This window comes from Genypterus blacodes, unplaced genomic scaffold, assembly GCF_046128005.1.
Source record: "Genypterus blacodes isolate CSIRO-AG114 ecotype Tasmania unplaced genomic scaffold, CSIRO-AGI_Gbla_v1 ptg000076l_1, whole genome shotgun sequence".
In the NCBI taxonomy this organism is placed as follows: Eukaryota; Metazoa; Chordata; class Actinopteri; order Ophidiiformes; family Ophidiidae; genus Genypterus; species Genypterus blacodes.
In genome coordinates this window covers 7,008,278-7,030,989 of record NW_027466885.1, presented here as the reverse complement: position 1 = coordinate 7,030,989, position 22,712 = coordinate 7,008,278, and the positions used below count along the sequence as shown (strand labels likewise).

General features: G+C 45.6%; 1 protein-coding gene across 5 annotated transcripts in view; it reads left to right on the top strand.

Moving 5' to 3' along the window:
- The window catches only part of ctnnd2a (catenin (cadherin-associated protein), delta 2a), a 166,460-nt gene extending 145,408 nt beyond the window's left edge, over positions 1–21,052 (top strand). For 3 of the 5 annotated variants that reach the window (XM_076157930.1, XM_076157929.1, XM_076157931.1), the window contains 6 exons: positions 5,337–5,583; positions 7,671–7,755; positions 13,633–13,759; positions 17,643–17,774; positions 18,117–18,193; positions 18,974–21,052. In XM_076157930.1, the coding sequence (XP_076014045.1) occupies positions 5,337–5,583; positions 7,671–7,755; positions 13,633–13,759; positions 17,643–17,774; positions 18,117–18,193; positions 18,974–19,393 (1,088 nt within the window). In that variant the 3' untranslated portion in view covers positions 19,394–21,052. Of the gene's footprint in view, positions 1–5,336; positions 5,584–7,670; positions 7,756–13,632; positions 13,760–17,642; positions 17,775–17,955; positions 18,194–18,973 lie in introns of all 5 variants that reach the window. The other 2 variants (XM_076157932.1, XM_076157933.1) reach the window with 2 other exon arrangements.
- Positions 21,053–22,712: the final 1,660 nt, after the last annotated feature.

Here is a 22,712-nt window from a genome sequence, read left to right as displayed (position 1 = left end):
CAAAGTATTTTTAGATCACCAGAGAACCAGAATGTCCTTTCTGTGTTTTCCTCAACCGTCGCCAACTTTCACATATTTTGCCGTCCTTGCTGTCAGCAGACTTGCACGCAGTGGTAAAAAATGAATAAGTTTGGAATCTGGTGGGCTGAGAGACAGCGTGGTAGCGTCCACTGACTCACACTGAGCTGACTGTCCCTGTTGCGGCAATACTTTATGAAATTCCTGTGTCGCCTTCAGGATGAATCTCCTGTGTCTGAGGGCCTGGCGCGTCTTTTATCAGCACACTTTGTTCTCTCTGGCATTCTCCGCCCTCTGCTCCACTGTGCCAGACTATTGGAGAGAGAGAAAGAGAGAAAGACCAAGAAAAAGAAGAAAGGAGTAATAAATACAGAGAGAGGAAGAGAGAGTGCTGTATCCCCGTGATGAGATTTCCAGCCTTCTGTGTGTGTTCTTTGTGTCATATCTGACTCGTGTTTGGGTGAATATGGCAGATTTATTCAAAGGATCAACAAAGTCCAACCGAAACAGCACTACATCATTGTTGGAGCTCTCTAATGTTGCGTTATTTTCGCATCAGTCAAAACTCTAAGTTACATAGTGGGGAAAAATAAGAAAATGATGTCATCTGTTCAGAATGGTAGCTCAGGAAAATTATGATCATAGTTGGAAAGCTCTACAATATGGCTGCATGCAATCTGCATCAATTGGATTCCTTATTTTATGTTAGTGTTTGTGCGTGTGTGCGTGTGTGTGCGTGCGCGTGTTTGTTTCTCTCTCTCTCTCTCTCTCGCTCTCTCTCCCACTCTCTGTCTCAGTTTGCAGTGTGCTCTGCAGACCTGTCACCCACAGACATCAAAGAGCGGCACACAGGGCGAAATATAACTGGTGTGAAAAGCACCAAACACAGAAAGGCAGAATATGTTAGAACGGGAAGCGACAGCATGCCACTTTCCAATTTACCTCCATTTCTGACCTCTTTAAACCTGTTGTGTTTCATCTGTCTGCATTCTTCTTGCCGCTTTATTTATTTTTTTCCCTTTGAGTTGAAAGGAATCCACCTCATACACCTCGCATTGCCTCGACAGAATCAAGGTGTATGGAGGTCATTCATAACTATTTTAACTTAATGAGGATGGGATGATGTGTGTGTATGTGTGTTTATGATTTTCACTTCTTCTGGCTGCTTTCCAAATGAACCCATATTCCAGAACTCATTACAGTGCTGTAATATTTACTATTCAGATGATAGGAAGGTGGGAGAAGCAAATTTGATGTCAATAACTCCCTGAGTGACAGTGTTGATGTTTGTGGTTATATCCGCCGTTTGTGTGTGTGTAATTTTATTGTGAAGTCTTAAATCCATTGAGCTCGCTGAGACACAGAAGGCTGACACCCAGGGACAGTAATAAATGTCACTCTTATCTCCTCATAAAAGAATCTGCCCACAGAGCAGAAAACAAAACGCCCCTGTTGGTTTGAATTTGGCGCCCCCTGCTGATCAAGTGATGTACTGTGGGCAGGCCTTGCAGATCTATGTCGTCGCTTAAGTACACATTTCCAAGTAGATCTCAGTCTGTGTCAGCAGATGACTGAGCGATCGACGCATGGACGTAACACGTAGAGGCGAATGTTGAAGATATTTTTGGGTAATTGCACGAATCCTGACAATAACGTCACATTGTGATATTGTCAAACCGCTGAGTCAGCAGATGTCACAATCTCATCTTTTCTTTTGACAAACTCGAAGAAATTTTTTTTTTTACAGCTGCAGGCTTCGTCCTATTTTTAGGGGGAAACATCCCCAACGCAGCTCGTTCCTTATTGTATCATATTGAATTCAGTGGCAGTTTGCATATTAAGTAGCAAAAGTCGCTGCTGAGGGCTCCGTGACACTTTAGTTAACCAAAAACACATTTTCTGGTGCTATACCTATAAACACTGTAAAAAAAATACTTTCAAATGGATTAACTTTCTAATCTCTACCTCTGAATTTACCGTCATGGGGCTCCATACTTGCAATTGTCACGAGGCCACAAGTCAGCATTATTTACAATGGGCATGATGTGACTGTAGACAGTATATCTGTCTGAAGTGTAGAGAAGAGTTCCCATTTTGGTTTATCACATAAAGCAACATCCAGCCTAGAGTATTCAAGGCACGGCTCAGTGATCAACCACAGTAATGAGGTTGGCAATTGGGTGCAGTGTGATGATGTGAATAACGACTTGGCTTCTATTAAATAATTCATTTGATTTTTATAAAATTTAAATTAAAGTTCATTATGCTCATTTGTGTGGTTTGTTAGGAGAATTAAATCCTGAAAGACAATAATCTGACAACATTAGAAGAAAAACTAGTCCGTCATCATTGTGTCCTCGCTGATTTCAACACAAACCATCAACGAAACCAGTCGCCTTGGATACCAGCGAGCCCTTGGCAGCCCACCTGAGGGACCCGAACCCATCAGGTGATAAGTCTGTGTTAACGTGTTTTATTTTCAGACGGTCTGATGCCACAACCAATCAAGCCGTTTCATCTTTCCCCTACATTTCCCTGAGACAATTACCTCCAATTTCACTTCAATAACACTCTTCCTTCTTCGCCAGCAAACAATCAAATCACTCCATTGTCGAGGGTAATTGGAGCTCTTTAAATCAAATCAGCCATTATGGTCTTGATGAAGCACGCCCTGCTCAGCGAGGGGGGTTAGCGACACATAAGGGAATGCAGCACCAGAATACATTACCGTCTCCACCTCCCGAACAGGGCGGCTATATTGGAGGAGGTGTGTAATGCGGGTTTATTAGACTGCGCCGTGTCGAGTGCAGGGGCTTGTCTCGGCCCTGGAGGACATGTTCCAGGTGTGGCTTCACATTTCAGGAAAGCCAGGGAGATTGCACTTCAGCGTGTCAAACGTAGGAATTGCTCGCCGAGGTTTTCGCCGCTCATTCCCATCGATGGCTCAATTGATAGCAAGTTAAAAGAGTTCACAACAGATAATGTTTTCACCACGGTAATGATTGCATCCAAAAGCTTTCCAGATGTGTTAAATATTGCATTGACATTCTGAAAGTGTGGCAACTCCTTCTCATTTATATCGACTTACAACGCATCAATACTCTCGCAAGCTCTGGATCTCACATTGTGTGGCTGTAGGATATATTATCTGTTTTCCCCTCAGTTTGCCTGTCTGGCCGCATTTCTTCCTCCTCTCCCTTCCCCGTTCTCTTGTTCTCTGCTCAAAATGCCTCTCCCGTTTGTGCCTTTGTTTGCTGTGGATTCCCTGCAGTCTGGTGCTTGGTAAATCATTCACTCAATCATTTAGACGCTCAAGCGGTTAGCAAGCGAGTCAGTCAATCAGTAAATTATCTGACAGTCAGCCAGTCAGTTAATAGTTTGGTCACTCACTCAGAAATTAGTCTGGCAGATAATCATTAAATTAGCCCGTCAATGACGCCCATCAGCTAGTAAGTTCATCAGCTATTTAATCAGTCAGTAAATTAACCAGTCAGTCAAATAATGAGTCTTCCTCTTGGGACGGAGCTTAACTTTGTCCCCACAGCCACAAGACAATGACCACTCAACCTCTGTTCAGTCTGCCAGCCCGAGATAACACTTTGCCAATTAACTCGCCACTCCACCCATACGCTGATGATAGAGCGGTGTGTGTGTGTGTGTGAAAGAGAGTGTGTGTGACAGCAATGCGCAAAGACGGTGGCGCAAGTCTTGTCTTATACTTCTTATACAAAAGGGTGCAAGTGTCATCTGTTTTGTCTGCTCTGCGCATTACTGTGCTGCTCTCAGCCATTCAGCCAGATTGACTTCTTTAAATCCAAGGTGATGCGGGGATGGGAGGGATTAACCGGCAGGCCTTTAGGTTTCCGCAGCGACGGATTCAGCTTCTTATACAGGAAGAGGAGATGAAATGACAAATGGGGAAGATAGGAAAGAAGAGGAGAGATACTGTATGTGAGAAAGGATGGAAGGTGGCGAAGGAGGGTGGGGAGACGGAGCTGCGACTCGCCGCAAAAATGTTCTGTTTTTGCTTTTTTTTCTCCACCTGAGAAGCTTTAATAAATTCAAAGCAGCAGCCGTGACAAGTAAAATATTAGATCTCGGATGCAGAGAGACCGTTAGTAGTCGTGCGCTACTGCTCTGGAAATAACTTGTTTTAAGAAGCGTTTGAGAGAAATCCCATAATGCTTTGTGTTTACTACACATTTAGTGCTTTGGCGCGGGTGTTTAGTGGTGCCGGAGGGGTCGTCAGGGAGTCATTCACTTGATGATGAGGCGACTGTGAGGGCAATCTAGCGGCCTCTCCTGGTCGGGTAAGTTAGCTGCTTGTTTTATTGAAGCGTGACTTGCATTGGGTTGCGAGCACGAAACCCGGTTCTCCCCCCGAATCCCCTCTATAATAACGCCTGTTTATCTAAAATGGCGAACCCGAGATGTCAAGATGATCCCTGGGTTCCTATCCGATGCTTACTCCTTGACTTTTCTCACCACGGCCCCCGTTCCTTCCCTCTCCACTCATCTTCATCTTCATCATCGGCGCTCCCTCCAGCTCTCGCAGAGAAGCCGAAGTGGCAATCTTTTCTTACAGGCCTGAACGCCAAACATTTCAGGAGCGGCGTGGTGATGGATCCACGGAGACTCTTTGGGTTTTCTGTCCTGATTACACGATTCCCAAGTGAGAGATAGGCGGCGGCAACAACCAACAAACACAATTTCTCCTCCGTACAATAATATATTCATATATTCAATATTTTTATCCCTGCAAAGGAATTGAGAATATTTAACATGTTGATTACCAACACACACCAACACTATCTATAGTATAGTGTGTGTGTTGGTAATCAGGGGTGGGCAAACTACGGCCCGCGGGCCACATCCGGCCCGTTGCGCTTTTCAATGTGGCCCGCTGAACATTCCCCCCGTCAGACGTGCGGCTCGCAGTGCAGCCTGACTAACCTGATCTATACACTGGCTCAGTCCCAGAGTATTAAATGTGAACAACAAACCAGCATAGATATCTGTGTTTTCTATCTTTCTGTAAGATTAGTATTTTTCATGATCACCTACTGAACTCCTCCCAAACCTGGCTGCTTTACCTTCAACATCTCTGCTATCTTGTACTTATCGCTTCCATGTGCTCCACCAGAGTCGCCCTGGTATTGGATTCTAGCCATGTCGGTGTGTGTGTGTGAGTGAGTGTGTGTGAGCCTCGTGAAGTTGTCCGATCCACTCAGGAGCCACAGCTTGCAGCGTGACGATTAAATTTGACCGATTTCTTCCTCTTCTGGCTTCTGTCTCCATTCCACACACACATACTCCAGGTAAATACGCAATGAGGGACCTGATCCACAGGTTACCGGGCAGCAGCAGCAGCAACAACAACACCACCAGCGGCGGGACCTCCGGGACCACGGGGCCTCCCAGCAAAGCCATGTCCGACGACACGGTGACGGCCATCTGCTGCGCCCTGCACGAGGTCATCACCAAGAACATGGAGAACGCCAAAGCCCTGCGGGACGCCGGCGGCATCGAGAAGCTCATCGGCATCGCGCGCAGCAAAGGAGACAAGTGAGTGGGCGAGACGTTACCCTTGCTCCGCTGTGGCTTCACCTCTTCAACCTCTTGGTTTCGTTGTTCGTCCATGTTTTCCTCCTGCCCTTCATTCCTCTCCTTTAAGATACTGAACCTGCCTCCTCCCGAGATCAATGTGTGTTTTGTAAGATGGATTCCGCTCTGTAGTACTTTGTTTATTTGGATGGCTCCAATGCTAAATCCCTTCTTTGAGCCAACCCCACTGCTGAAGTGACTCTGTGTTACATTTGGCAGTGGATGATGGGTGAGGGAGGGGGGGAGGAGGGGAGGATGGGAGGGGGGAGGCTGCAGACGTCCTGGCTCAGCGCCTGGACGTTGACAGAGACTGCCGTTTTTTTTTTTTTTTGCTTTATTTCTCCAAGGTTGAGGACATAAAAGCGAGTTAGTCAGAGGGAAATAAAACCAGCAACTACTCGACATCTACAACTACAAGAGTTATTTCTGCCCATTGAAATGCAGCACAACTGCATGAATCCCTTCTATATGCTCAGGAAAGAAAGGTTGGGATAATCATGCTTATAATTATTTAACCAAAAGTATTGAAAAGTGTATCGTACTGAATCTAGTGCAGTCAAAGCCACTTTATTATGTACTAATGACATCAATACAAGAGTGCAACAGTCAAGTTTTTAACTATGAAAAGTGCTTACAAATAAAATGTATTATTATTATTATTATTATTAAGTCTTGTGTTTGTAAAGCTTAAAAAAGTGGTAATTGTTGATGACCTCATAGCATTATTCATAAGTCATTCTGTGTTGCTCATGCACAACACAGCTGGAGAGCAACAAGGAAGGTTGCCAGCAGGATTGTGAGTCCCCGTCGCCAAGGGAGACTGAGCAGGGTGTTCTACCTTGCTGCTATGGCAACCGGCAGGTCAGGGGGGGTTGCCATGACATCAGAGCGTTGTCTGACGGAGGTCAAATGTTGATTTATTGTGGTGGAGAGGGACTCGATCTATTTAGGGAAGTGTGCTCAGGGGTGCCATTACCCCGGGAGAGACCAGGCTCTGACACAAACCTGCCTACGTGTAGAATCACACACCGACCCGCCGACTGCTGAACACCCACATATCTTGATGTATTCAGGCCACACTGAGACTACATGTCCCTTATCGATGCAGCTTTGCTCCATCACACACGCGTTCATAAAGCCTTTACAGCCGCAGATATTCATTATGTGTTTACCAGCTCCATTAGAACAAGTGGAGCTGTAAATTGCAGTAAAATGGAAACTACTTTTATCACATATACCTTTGGAACACTAAGAGCTTTAAATGCTTTAAAGCGATGAGAACAACAACACGGTATTGTTTGTCATTGTGAAGCTGCACGCTGATGGCTGTAATATTTACATGATGAATCATCCGTAATTATATAATAATGTTATTCAACTGGCAATGCCCTTTCACTTGGATAATGAGTATTGATTTTCCTCAAAAGTAAAAACTCTCGATGCTGTTTGAATAGTGAAGCTACCGGTTTCCTTCTCTTTTACATATTTTTCATTTAACAGAGGAAATTAGCATTGCACCGTATTTCCTTGGGATCCATTTATCTGTGTGTAATTATGACAAGTGCAACCCGGTGCCACGCATTTGCAGCGAGTATTTTTTAATCTCTCCACACGCCCAAGATAAGTCTGCGTCCAAGATGGGTTTGGTTACAGCAGAAAACTCGGAGCGATCATGGGAGGAAGATTTTGAGGCCGAGCGTCCACTCTGCTTCCCCTCTGTGGCAGTTAGAAGGTCAGAGCGTGAGGAGCGACTCCTGCCGGACTCATTTTTCAACTAAGTGGCAGGGAGGGGTCCATTAGCATTGCAGAGAGGGTGATTTTAAACTCATTTGGAAACTCTCTGTTTGGCACGCATTCTTAGCCCCAAAGACCAATAGCCCTCTTAAAGCCCGTATAAGTGCCACTGCCCCTGTACACGTTTCACATCTCCTGCATCTGTGAAAGAATAATATTGCAGCATTATCCGCAAAAGAACAGCATCTGGGGAGGGCTGAGTCATGTTTAATGGAATCATCTTCTCAGCTCTTCTCCTCCTCTTCTCTCTCCAGACACTCGGCCAAGGTGGTGAAGGCAGCCTCGCAGGTCCTCAGCAGCATGTGGCAGTATAGAGACCTGCGCTCCCTCTACAAGAAGGTACGCTGAGGACGAGACACACTCGCACCACGCACACTTCAGTCCATCTCACACACACCCATTCGCCCTGGGAGACAAATACAAAGAGTTTGTCATTCGTTCGTCTTCATCGCTGAGGCTTAATTCGTTTGGAGTTGTGTACGATGCTTCCTGTGCAGATCCGGCGGGAGGACGTACAGATGTTTACATTATGTGAGTGTCTTTATAAAAGCAAAGCAGCTGTTTGTTTCTCTGCAGCAGGAGATGAGAGTCATTAAAACAAACCAGAGCCGCTCACTGTGACTGTTTATCCAGCTTGTGGTTTTCTTGTATATGTGTTGTGTGTGTGTGTGTGTGTTTTGTGCCTTACGGTCACTCATAACTTCCTCCAAACAAAAGAATAATGAGTTTTTGTGCCGGGCAGTATCACTGCTGAGCAGCAGTGTTTACAGAAGCTCGCTGATCAATAACTTTGTCCCTCCAACCTCTAGCTTTTTATAAAACACACACACACACACACACACACACACACACACACACACACAAACACAGAGGTTAACTGATATTGGTAGTACTTATGCGTTAGTGGCTCATTTGTAAGACAAAAAGAGTGAGGTAACCATGGAGACGTAAGGATTGTGTTTTATTTCTCTTTTTCACCCCGACTCCTTCCACACACACACACACACACGGAGCCACACACACTTTAATGAAACAACAGACTTTCCTTTGTGAACAGGTGCTCCAGAGTGAATATCTCAAATCGAGGCCATCTGCCATTTAGCTTCCTCGATCGCTTGCACACTCTCAGTGGCGAAATCAATGAGTTTGATTGAGACGGAGAGAGAAAGACAAAGTGACGCGTTCTTACATGGCATCCTTGGGTTTGAACGCATCTCATGTTTAAGTGTGAGCGAGGCCGCCAATTGATTTGAGCTGCAGGTTGGGGTCGACAATATCAGCGTGTGGGATGCATCAAGGACCTCTTCCGTCACAGATTGCACGCTCACAATAATCCTCATTGCCTCCATAATTACTTGTTATTGTGGCGTTATATAATAAAATTAAATGAAATTGAAATTCTTTGACGATACTTCCCCCCGTCTGTGGCGTTTCCAAGCCCAAACTTCAATAAATTATACTTCAAATATCATCTGGATTGCAACAGATTCCCTGAAACAAGAAGTGAGCGCCGAGTCTTTTTTAACTGATGAAACAGAAATGAAGAAATTCCTTGAAACACATGGAAATGCATTCAAGCTCAGCTGCAGCTCTCATCTCTCGGTTACGCTGATCAAACATACTGAAAACTTTGATATTTTTTTGCACTTAGAGATGTTGCAGTGACCTTTTTGGCGAGCTTTTGACCGTCACTTCGCCGTGTCTCCACTCTTCATTCATCACCCTCTCATCCATAATGTTAAACAGAACAGAATTCCCACGTGGCCCCTTAGAGCCTCATCTGTTTCACACTCCTAGATAGAATTACACTAGACTGGATAGAATGACGCCCAAACGATCAACGTGAAGGACAACCCTGATCAATCCAGTTGCTGAAATTAGTTTTACATCCTCTTGATGATGTAAACAGCTTCTGAAGATAACAAAAAAGGCAAATAATGGAAATGAATGCTGCCATCCATAATCTGTACATTTTAACAAGACAGCATCTCGCATCTGTCCAGCTGTAAAATCACTTGTTTCATCTCCATCATCGTGATCGGCGTCTTTGAAGACATTTACAAACACCTTGTTTTATCTGAAGTGAAGAAGAAGAAGAAGGTGGCGCCATTTACATTCCCCTGTCGTGCGTGTGTGGGCTCAGTTTATGACGGAGGAAATAGTGACGTTCGAGGATCCACACTTTGACTTTATCACTCCAGTCCAGAGCTCAGTATAAGTGACTTTACTGCGAGTATCCTGCGTGACACATTAAGTCATGGGTGTTAGGTGCTCCACAATCCTGTTAGTCTCCAACCCAAACACGGATTAGCATACAATTTAGACTGGAAAGTGGAGTCGGCTGTTTGCCAAATGTTTGTTAGAGGAATTGAGAGGGAGGAGAGAGTCATATGGAAAAAGAGGAGGCGAAACAGAGGTGAAGGATGCTTTTTTTTATGCATTTTAGACGATGCGAACGCTTGTGTGTGTCATTTTGGGAATGTGAAGAAGAGTTGGAGGTTTAATGACGAGTTAGTTTGGAGCTGTGGGTGCAAACGCTCGGCTGCTTTGAAGTCTCAAAGTAATGAGAGCGTTGTCAGGCATGCTTTACAATGGTGTGAGTGTGTGTGTGTTTGAATCTATGTTGAAGTGTTAATCACTTCCTACGGTAGTGCCACGGGTTCACTCGGGGGGGAGAGAGCAGAGAGAGAGAGAGAGAGAGAGAGGGTTTGGCTTCACGTTTTTGGAGCATAGTTAAATGTAAAGTAAAAAAATGGATCCACTTTTACCCCAGTCTGTTAGTATAATTGAATTCAGTTTGTGTGTGTTTCTGTTTAATCTAGAGTTCCTTGGAGGGAAGCAGCAGGTCTGATTTTAAATAGAAACAAATCTGTGATATCGCTCAGTCAGGCGCATACAACAGAAAACAAGGAGAAACCTCTATTGCTATAAACACAGTCTTATAACAGTAGTAGGGGCAAATGCATTTACTCTCTCTCTCTCTCTCTCTCTCTCTCTCCAACACACACACACACACACACACACACACACACACACAAACACATTGTCTCAAACATGCACACTGGAATTCAACACTAAATTTCATACCGTATATTCACACGGTTACACTTTGTCATAACCCTGTTCAGTGTGTCATTTCTGCCAGGCTTCCCTGCCTCATTTGTTGATAAATGATTTGGCTTGAACACTTAATCAGACACACTCTCTCTGTCACACACACGTGCACAGACAACACACAGGTACCACACTGATATCACTCACACACACACACACAGGCGTGCACATATCACAAACAGAGACACACATGTGCAAATGCATGACAGATGAAGTTCAGGGTCAGGGGATGCTGTGTTTGTCACACGTGTGACAGATTTACAATACGTTCCTGGGATGTGTAAATTACTCTGTGTCTGAGTGTGTGTGAGTGAATGTGCGCGAGTGTGCGTGTGTTTGAGGTCATTGATTTCTCCCAGCGTGGTCATTTGGAGTATGCACATAATTCAGGATGTTCCCATAAATAAATCTAATTAAAATACATTTGACAGTGAAGTTACCTTCTGGGTGCTCAGAGCTCAGAGAAAAAATAAATTCAGAATTTCATTCAGTGTGAGTGTGTGTGTGTGTGTGTGTGTGTGTGTGTGTGTGTGTGTGTGTGTGTGTGTGTGTGTGTGTGTGTGTGTGTGTGTGTGTGTGTGTGTGTGCATCTGCATCCTTAATTTTGTCAGTCATTGCTTGCTATTATTTCTGACAAACGCTCTCACAGCTGTCATGTATTTTGTTTGCTCAGCTTGTTAGGAGTAAAATAATGAGGCGGTCAAAAGTCCTGTTTTCATTCCGTAGATGCAGTCAGCACACACACACACACACACACACACACACACACACACACACACACACACACGCGCACACACACACACACACACAGCAGAAAGCACATGAGCGTCTGAAGGATTACAGCAGACATCAAACAAACCAACGCTGAGCCTCAGAAGTTGCATGTGTGTGTGTCTGTGTGTGTCTGTGTGTGTCTGTGTGTTTTGCCTGGTTTCATTTCTGATCTTCACCACAGTTTTAGACAAAGAGCGACAAATAGACAATACAGAGATTATTTGCATCATGGCAACAATCACAGATGAAGAAGAAGTAGCCCTGAGGCCGTTCCCGTGAGGATGGTCGGGGACCTCTGCTGAGCAACACACAGATACAAAAGGACAAACCGCTCAGTGGTCATTCAGTCCCTTCACTCACCATGTGGAACCTTTTACAATTTGTGCCATAATTGCTGTCTGACAAGAGTGCTGAGACAGACACACACACACACAAAGTCTCTGTCTCTTTCATACACACACACACATAGCACATTCACCTCATTTGTTGAGCTGGTAATCGCTTTTTGCCTCTCAGTCCCTCGACCTTCAACTAACCGCCCAGTGATGGCAAAAGCAACAGGCACAATGGTTGCTTAGCAACCCGTTCTCCTTTCTTTTTTCTCCCCTCCCTTACTTTACCCAGTGGTGGCTGTTAGACATTGAGAGAGTGGAGGTGGGTGGAAAGAGAAGGAAAGGCAGGTTAGTGGAATGGAGGAGGGAAATGAGGTGAGAATCAGAGGATCGTCATGGTGATATGGACACACAACAAGCAACTTCAAGCATCACCACACATATCACCAGGAACAGGAAAACAGTGGGAAGAAGTTGTTGATTTGTAAAAAAAAAACTTTACATGGAAACATAACAAGCGACCCGCACTTCTTTCTTACACACTTTCAGACTGTAATCACCTCTCCATTCAATTTTAGTAAAGTTTAACTATTGCTCATTTTAGCTGAAGGCCCCCCTCAGGGCTGCTGTGGGTCATTCCAGGACCCCCCATTTTAGACAGCAAGAGTGCAATCGCCACAGCGAGAGATGGCAACGAGCGTATAATGAGGTGTGTGTGTGTGTGTGTGTGTGTGTGTGTGTGTGACGAGAGAGAGAGAGAAGCCTGAGCGTGCCAAGTGAGTGAGTGGTGGATGAACAGATGAAGCAGGAGGGAGGGAGGCAGGGAAGGAGAGAGGGATGAATGTAGGAGCCTGGAAGTGGGCGACCTTTGCACTGCTGCGTGTCAGAGGGATGCAGATTTTCCGATGAGTCATCCCCCCTGTGCCAGGAAGACGGGAGTCAGAGTAGGACACGGGACAGCGATGGCTCCTACATACTCCCCACTCTTCCCCTCCTCGCTCCTCCTGTCCATCTGTATCCCTCTTGTTACCTCTCCACTCCTCCTCCCGCTATCTGTCACCGCTCCCTCCCCCCTCCTCCTCCTCCTCCTCATTACTTTCTGTCATCTTTTGTCCCTCTCAGTTTCTACCCTTTTCTGCCTCATCTCCTCCACCACCTCCTCCTCCTCTTCATCCCGGGCCATGAATAGTGACTCACCTCTCCCATGTGCGGTTCCTCCCAGTCCCTGCAGTAAAGGCCATGATTGAACGTCATGTCCCCATTATCTTTAATCATCTACTTGTGGTGCTTCGCCTTCAGAGGTTCCCAATTATCTTAATGCTAAATTGAATTTGGTTCCGGGCTTGTGACTGTTGTTGACTCTCATAATCCATTTTTATTAAAAGGACTTTGCCCCCATCACCACTAAACTAATACAGAAACAAAGCTATTGGCTTTGTGGTAATTGCGCTTGCGGAGTGGTTAGTTGTGTACCAATAGCTTTTTTTCCTCACTAGGGCGGTGACATGCTCACTATTAACTGCGATTGATGCACGCACACTGATGATGTTTGGTTTAGGCAGCGTTTAGCAAGAAGTAAGTTTGAATTGTCTTGCATCCCGATACGGATTTGAGTGTGTGTGCTTCTTGAGAGATATATCTCTATCAGTTAAAACCTTTATTATCTTGTATTTGTACTGTTTTCAGTTAAGTCAGTCAGGTTTAGGTTTAAGTCAATTGTTCATATCCTCCACTGTCCCCCCGTCTTTGTTTACACTTTTGAAGCAGCTTCTTAAATGTGGGCAGTGGGATAAAACACACACACACACACACACACACACACACACAAACAGGCTTGTGCCCCAGTTGTGCTGCCTCCGATTTGTTCACCACTGGGTCTAGTCCAGCAGGTCCTACTGCTCAGTACAAAAACACACTATTCTCAAGGGATTACTTGTATAAAAGTTACTCATCTGTAATATTTTTGTAATTTGTGTGTACGTGTGTTCACTTTCAGGATGGCTACTCCCAGTATCACTTTGTGGGTTCAGCCTCAACGATAGAGCGAGACAGGCAGAGGCCTTACTCCTCCTCACGTACTCCCTCTGTGTCCCCCGTCAGGACCTCCCCAAACAACCGCTCTGGTAAGGAACGCCTCCGTGAGTGTGTGTGTGTGTGTGTTGGATTCCCTTGACAAGCAGTTTGTAGCTGCATTTACATCAAGTCGGGTCATTTTTGTGTCTCTCTCCTTTCAGTTCTTATTCAGGCTCAGCTTTACAGATTGGGTGTGGGATCAGGTTTAGGTTGGTGTAATCTCACAGGGCCAGACGTGTCAAGATCACACAGAGTCTAGAGATGCGCTGGCACAAATGTCAGTGGGAAAAGGACAGAGATGCTTTAATATCAATACATAAAAGGAGAATTCAAGACCGACAGATTTATTTCTGCTCAAACAGTGGTGGATTCCAGGCGCAGGAGCCATCATGAGATTCATTCTAAGCGTGTTTGTTATTCTTCATCCCTTTGTGAACTTGAACTGAGTGACACACGATATTAAGGTTACAGCAGGGGCTTAAAGTTAGGATGGTTTAGGCTCAGGGTTCCACTTTAGGCAAACACACGAGAACAGAGGAAAAGAAAACGACCATCAATCTCGGAATTCGCTGGATCAATATGCGTCCCTAAGGACTCTCAGCTCTCGTTAGCCATCTGAAGAATGAAACTGTGAGAACAAGTAGCTGACGGGAGACTTCCTGTGTCGGGTGTCATGACTCGCATTCAGGGGACAGGGTGAGGAAGTTTAGGAGCGTCGGGAAAGCAGCTCACGTGTAGGAAACGATTTTGCTTCTTAGCGTCTGATCAGATTTCCTCTCCGGACACCTCTGCCTACCCAGAATCCACTGGGGGGGGATTATATATCCCCACCCCCAGGAAAGAGCTGCGGGATGTAGCTATCTGGCCGACTTCTCTTATCCTGTTTCCTCCATGTCCTGCGCAAGGATTAGCAGAGGGACTGGATGGATTCTAATGAGTTCTGTTCTACACATTAGCCAGTAGCATCAACACTTCGCAGCCAATCAGTCTTCACATCGGGGCTAAATGGCTGTTACATCAGTGCCTTCCGCCGGGGTGCTGTAACGTGTGATTATCATTAGTCTGTAGCTGGAGCCCACTGGCCTTCATGCTTTTGCAAAGGGCACATTAGCATTAGCTGTTAGCATGGGTGGCGGAGGAGCTTGCAGCTGCGCTTTTTCCACGCCGGGGCGTAGCGAACCGATGGGGCGGAAAAGTAGTTTTCCTTCCTCCTGGCTTAGAGAGAGAGGTCTTGAAGGACTCAGGAGATGGAGAGGGAGAGAGAGAGGGAGAGGAAGAGGAGAAGTCTGTTTGTCTGTCTGTCTGTGCAAGAGGGATGGATGGGGGAAGGAGGAGGCGAGCAAGGACGCAAGGAAAGTGAGGGATGGTTGGTTGGTTGGTTCATGCAGGGAAGAATGGATGATGTCACTGATTGCTGACATTGAGGAATAAGGAGTTTTGATTTCATAACAAGGAAAATGCGGAATGATTTCAAATGACTCCTCCTCACTCCACTCAGCTCCGCCCCCTTTGCCTCTCCACTCCTCCGCCCCGTCTCGTTCTCCTCTCCTCCTTTTTGCGTTAATCCTACCTTCTCATCACCTCTCCCTCTGATCTCTTTTTTTTACAGGCAACATCAATGGGCACACACACACATACACACACACACACATCGGTATCTCCTCTCTGCATATGTTCCAGGCTGTGATTCAGCCCCTTAGAGATGGATCAAAGGAGAGAGAGCGAGAGAGAGAGAGAGAGAGAGAGAGAGAGAGAGAGAGAGAGAGAGAGTGGGGAAGAGAGTAATGATGGCATGCAGCCACAATAAGAAAGCAGAAAAAAAGTTAGTGTTGTTGAGTGAGGGGTGAAACTGTGGATGCCACATAGAGACGTGTCGAGGTGGTTGCAGACTTGCGAAGACGGCAGTGAGGGAGGGATAGAGAGAGACAGAGAAGGGAGAAGGGAAACAGAGACTCAGAGAGAGAGAGAGAGAGAGAGGGAGAGAGAGACCTTTCCATCCATCATGACTCCCATGGGGGTCTCGCGTGTTTTCCACTGATAGCACTCAGCACAGGTCTCCAAGGCTCTTGTATCCCGCATACAAGCCAGGTCCCCGCGGTAACTGTATCCAATAGCTACTGGGGGGTGTGGTGTCAGGTCTGAGTAGCCCAATTATTAATGAAATCTGCTGCACAGTTGAGACACAAGAAGAAGTCAACATAAAAGAATTGGTATTATAACTTTAAAGCAGATTCCAGCTCTTCCCCTCTTTTCATCTTCATCTTTACCTGAGTTACATAAATATGTGTATTCTACTCCTCCACAAACACATATTGTACCTTCTCTCTTAATGGTCTGTGGTCACGTTTGTTTACTTCATACAATGGCTTTGTTCAAAATTCCCAAACTCAATGAAATCCTCTCCTGCAGAGAGTCGTTTGTGCCATTAAAGACAGATTCCACACGCTGCCACTCACCTTAAAAGTCTCCTTCTCCTTCTCCTTCTCTCTCTTCTCTCTCCGAGTGGCTGTACAGGTGTGTAAATGTAACAGTTTCAGCCACATTGTAATCGTGGAGGTACAGGATCAGAGCCAAGTCGAACAAAGGCTTATTTATCTTTGAAGTGTCTTACATTTTCACCCAAATGTGTGAAATTTCTCTGCTTATGCAACTGAGAGTGGCGCTTTCTGTCAGCCACACACGTCTGTCCACACACACACGCAAGCAGGAAATAGCTACTGTCCTCCACGGTTCTTTCTCGCTCTTGAAACCTGTGCGTGTGTGTGTGTGTGTGTGTGCTGAGTAGTGTTTAGATAAGTAGACTGGGATACAATTCACTGTGTCAAGATAAGAGGGACTGAGTAAGCACTTTAAGTGTGCTGTGAGGGGATTACACTGTGACATGCATGGTGTGTGTGTGTGTGTGTGTGTGTGAGTGTGTGAGAGAGAGAGAGTGAACACTGTGTACAGTATGTGCTGAGTTTGACCTTGCTTTGTGCATACAGTACGTGTTAACATATCGATGCATATAAACATTTGTGCGGCGGTGCCTCCTTGTGCTTAGAACACATCAGCAGCTAAATTACAAAATTTAAGGATTATATGTTATGTGAAAATATAATAATGCCAGTAAAAATGTGTGAAGAATGTGTTAACTAGCGGTGTCAAACTGTAAAAGAAAGTAAATCCCAATCCTACACATGGAGTGTGAAGTATCTACACACAGACGAGGTGTTATACTACACATGCATCCTCCTATAGAATACAGAACAGGATGTTACATTACACAGGCAACCAAAGACTGATCAGTGATTTCAATCCAGTTTCAATCTCCTGTTGTTGAATATAAGACGACATGAATATTTTGCACGTTGTTTGAGGAGTGTGTTAGTCACAGATCAGTGTGTTAGGTGTTAAATGTGTGACGCCGAGACTCGTCAGGTTGGAGGGTCGATTGTTCCTCCGCTCGACTTTAGAGGAACATCTTCATACCTTCAGATCAGCATGGATTGCATGAGTTTTCAACAAAAAAGGAGCAGATGAAAGAGCCTTTTGACCCTCTAGACATCAGTCCAGAAGCTGAGGTTTGGTATTCAAATTGTATGTTCAAAAAGCTGGGGAGTGTGTTTGTGTGTGTTACAAGAATTATCCCCAGAGGTCCTTAACATGCTGGAGGTGACCCTGCATGCAGACAAGCTAAATGATGAGTAATGACTGTGCACCTTGAAAGCCAAAGACACATACACACACACACACACACACACACACACACACACACACACACACACACACACACACAAACAAACAAATATAAGCCAGCAGAGTGTGAAGGTACATGCTGTTCTGGGTTTATTGCTCATTATTTGGGTTGTGTGTTTGTGTTTTTGTGTGTGTGTGTGTATGTGTGTGTGTGTATGTGTGCGTGTGCGTGTGCGTGTGCGTGTGCGTGTCTAGCAAGCGCCCCAGCCTCCCCGAGGGAGCTGATGAGTCTGAAGGAACGCAAGATGGACTACGACTCCACGGCAACCAACGCTGGTTTCCATAGCAACAAAGGAGAGCACACATCCCGGAAAGATGCCATGGCAGGTGTGTGTGTGTGTCTGTGTAATGGATAGATGTAGAGGAATTAAGTGATTCTATTTTATCCTCATTTTCATCTTTCCTCCTCTGCCTCGTTTCATTCCCTTCGGTTCCTCTCCTCTTTTTCAATCTCACTCCATTTCTTCCTCTCGCTCATTCGTCTCTATTCCCCCTAATCTCTCTTTAGCTTCTGTCCCTCTCTTTTCCCCCTCCCTATTCTTTTGTTTCTTGCACCTCACTCCTTCATCTCTATTTGGTTTTATTTTCCGCTCAATCTGGTTTTCGCTCCTGGCTGTTTTCCAAGCTTTAACCCTCTCACTCTTCCCTTTTCTATACGAACTCCATCAGTTCAAGTATCCTGCGGGACGTCAACGTTGTTCCGGAACACCTACCTGTCCACCAGTGACGATATCAAACAAAACCAGGTGAGTTAATGCAACACACACACACACACACACACACACACACACACACACACACACACACACATAGGCGAGAATATACACATATACACACACAAAGGTGGCTTGCTGTGATAAGAGACACATTGGCAGAGTGTGTGATTGAGACACGCCCCTTAACCGAGAGAGCATCAGAGCCATGCAGCCTGTAACCACACCTGATTGGCAGTAACAATTATTTCCTTGGTTGACTGTATTAAATATATCAGGAGCCCCTGAATGCATCACAGCCCATTATTTATCTGAATTAAATAGAAAGATACAAACTTTACCACCGGAGTTAAAAGAACTGTGCTGATGTGGACATTAGTGAGCAAAGATATTTTATGACTGCGTCTGCTCTGCACACACACACACACACACACACACACACACACACACACACACACACTCACACAAACACACTGTTGCCTCTGGATGTGTGTTGTTGGAGCTGCATGGCCTCCTTCAGTAGAGCGGTCACTGCATGAGTCCCGTCTCAATTCATTCCTCTCAGAGCCATTTCAGCCACGCTGCCTTTCACTCCCTCTCCCTCCCGCTTGCTCGCTCTGGGCCCGCCACTCTCCTCCCCTCTTTCTTGCTGCCGCCGTCGCTGCCGCCGCCTTTATCTCCCTCACCTCTTATCACACTCCTGCTCTTCATTTTCCTGCCGCCGTCCCTTTATTGCTTCCTGCGCTCTCTTCTATCTCCCTCTCACCTCTACTTTCTTAACCTCCTGTGTCCCCCTCACCCCTTCTCCTCTAGGCCCCGGCCCAGTCCTGCATCATACCCCCGCCGCCCCAGCAGGATAGCCCGTCCTCGACCATGCTAAAAGACTACGACCCCTACCCTCCTCCTCCGTCCTTCCCCCAGCCCCAGCTGCCGCAGCCTCCACCACACAGCCAGAGCCGCAGCTTCGAAGAGCCCTACTACGAGGACCAGGGACTTCCGCCTCCTTTATCCCAGCCGCAGCCCCAGTCCCAACCCCAGGCTCCGCCCCAAGCCCAACCCCAGCAGCCCCCGAGCTCTACCGGACCTCCTCGGGACCCGCGGGAAGACCTGCGCATGCATCTGGGCCTCAAGTCCACCGGCAACTACGTAGACTTCTACTCGGCCTCTCGGCCGTACAGCGAACTGAACTACGAGACCAGCCACTACCCGGCTTCACCTGACTCCTGGGTCTAGTTACATTATGAAGATGGAGGGAGAAGAGAGAGTCTGTGTGTACGTGTGTGAACGGGATTATTTTTGCAAGCGATCAACAGCAGCTTAGTACATGGTGACCGCAAGTGGCATGTTGTAAAGGGATATTGTAACAAACGGAGGAAATGTGTGTACTTTAAAATCTGGGGAAGGAAGAATTAGGTGGAAGTGAAGAAGTGAAGTCCAGTAGGGTGAAAAAGAGAGACTGTGCATGTGCATGCCGACATTTTCCTTTTTTTCAGACTGCTTTATTTGTTCAAAGTCAGCTCCATTGGTGAAGTGAGTGGATAAAGAGCAACTGGGGGAAGATGTGAAGAAGTGGGTTTGAAAGGGTTAGAGAGGAGAGAGCTGGAAAATGGAGAGAATGAGCAGATTGAGGTTGTAATGAGAGGCCTTGAGAGGGAGAGAGAGAGAGAGACGGCATCGAGAAATAATGGCGAGAGGATGAATGAGGGCTCTTATTCAGCAAGGGGAGGAAGTGGCTTGACCTTTTGTGGACGGAGACAGAGAGGAAAGGAGGACGGGCGAATAGACAAATAGGGGATGAGGGCTTTCCGCACACTTGGAAAGAATAAAAGCACAGAGGAAGATGAAAGCACATCAGGCAACAAGGCAAGAAGTGGGTGTGTACCATTTTATCCAAGTGGCAATCGTAGCACTGCTTTTAGCTCCATTCCTGTCGCCTTGACATCAACCCACAGAGGCTCTCTTTGTTTGCATTCTCACACACCTTGTTTTTATTCATACTTTTCTACATTTTTACTTTAAATATTTGCACTTTTACTTTCTGTGTACAGTTCAAAGCTGATACAAAGTAGTGTGTATATTACACATCCTTTTGATGGGGGGGGGGGCCACTTGTGAAAATCTGGACTCTGCTTTGTTCCATAAGTGAGTACTGACTTGAAAAACCAACAACAACCACAGTTACTAAAAAAATATGTGGGAAAAAAACAAAAACAACAGGAGACGCAGAAGAGGCAGACCTTGTCCTTTTCCCTGCCTGCTGGAGAGAAAGTCCTGCAGTATTTTGTGTTTCTTCTCTCCCTCCAGTGAATGTTTTTCGTGGACACGCTCAACCGTCACAGTGTCGGGTTGGCAGAGCAGCATCACTCCAGAGTTAACAAAGTGCTTTTTCACTGCCTATGAATACACGTGTATGTCTAAAGCACACACACACTCTCTGACCTCTCTGGCCTCTGTGTTTGTCCTGATTTTTGAGGGGGTGGGAGGGGGAGAGGGGGGAGGCGCTGCCATGTTTGACCGCATCGATGTGTAACGGGGTTTCTCGTCATTCCCCCCCATACGTCAAAACAGGTCTGTTGTACAAAAGCTGCCGTGAGTAGCGGATATAAAGAGAGAAAGAGAGAAAGAGAGCGTGAGAGAGGGGAAATGCGGATTGTGCCAAACTTTGACACGAGGAGGACCAGCACCAAGAGGACACTTAAAGGGACATTCTGTTTAAGTTTACAGATGATGACTGGGTGACTCCTGCTGTTTCGTAACTTTGATTCTTTTTTTGTGTTATCATCAAGTACTTGTTGCTGGGGATCATAGGGACGGACAACATCTCCCTCCCGCTGATGTACAGACCTGCCTCTATGTCGGTTGAGCACGTGTGTGTGTGTGTGTGTGTGTGTGTGTGTGTGTGTGTGTCTGTTTGAAAACATGCTGAAACAAGTGCGCGGGTGTGTGGCAGACTGTGTGTGTAACGCTGAGCGAGTGCATCTATGCATGCGTGTGTGTAGTTGTGTGTGTGTCTGTCTGTGTGTGTATGTGTGCGTGTGTGTGTGAGAGTTCCTGTATAAACCAATGTCCAGATGAGGCATTCTTACTGACAGTTTGTCAAGTTTTACAACATGAAACACCAAGGTAAATATCACTAGAACGAGATGTTGATATAGAATGATAAATCTATATATATATGAATATAAATATATATATATATAATTTTTATGTGCAGATGTCAGTGTCACTAAATGGAAGAAACGTTTGCAGAGAAAAAAACGATCACGTGGTGTACATTAGGACTCTTGTTCACTTGACCTAAACATGTGGAAACTGCTGATCTGCCCCCCTGTCCCAAACGAGACAAAGAGACATCCCACCTGAAGACGCTCAGGCTCTGGTGCGAGTTGTGTGTTGTTGTGTGTCCATGCTTCTTAGATGATCCTGTTGAGAGAGGACCGTACTTGAACACAAGGAAAAATAAAAAGACTCTTTGCAATCAAACACGATTGGTCTGTGAAGCCTTTTGATCATTTTTTTGGCGTGTGAGACAGAGGCGTCCCTTTCTTACCAGTCATGTGTGTTTTTAGATGTATATGTTTCCTCACAGGGGAGAATGAACTTTGAACTAATGGGGGTTATTTGGACTAGTTTGTTGTTTTGTTGTCTGTCTTTTTGTTTTAAGTAGTTTTGGGATCTAAATACTAGATCCCGGCAATGTTATGTAGAAATGTTCACATAAGTTCATCAAATTGGTGACATTATATATATGAGATGCTCACTGGGTAGAAATGTAATTATAAGACATAATAACAAATGTGAAAACAACACAAAAGCCTTGAAAAAAGTCAAAGTCAGTGTTACTCTATCGCAACGTCACAATAAGAGAAACAAGAATCAAAACAAGAATTAAATCCAATATAAAGTGTACATTGAACAATTAAGCACCTTAGCTAATTAGAAATGCAAGATTAACAGTTGGACCCACAGGGGGGGAAAAGGGGAGCGAGGTCAAGTGGGGCCGGAAGCCAACAAGACCCCAAAGATAAAAGGTTGCATATAAATGAGTCTGTTACACATTCACATATACTGAATGTGAGTCTAGAGTGCTATTAATGATTATATAAAGAGGTAAAACCTACGTGAGCGCTCGTACACCCGCAGCCCTCATTGGACAGACATCAAAGGCGCCTCTAATGGAAGTTCCCTATTTTGTATTTTTCCCTGTCGTTTTATTCAGGGTTTTTTCCCCACTCTTTGAACCCATTCATCCACGTCTCCATTCTGAGACTGAGCTGAAGTTGAGGCGAATTAAATGAACGAGGCGATGAGCTGGAGGTGGAGGCAGCATTTGTTACGATCCATTGGAATTCACGCCTCCCCCTCCCTCCCGTCTCCCGTCTTTGATGCCGTCTACGTGAGACTTGCTTTTGGGTAATAACTCTATTGCGTTGATGATTAGCCCTCGCAATAGAGGCGCGGCTTCTCTGTCTGCGCATAGTCCCAGTAGGGGAAAGGCTGGTATAACGTAATGTACCATGAAAATAGCTGCTCAATTTTCCCACTCACAGCT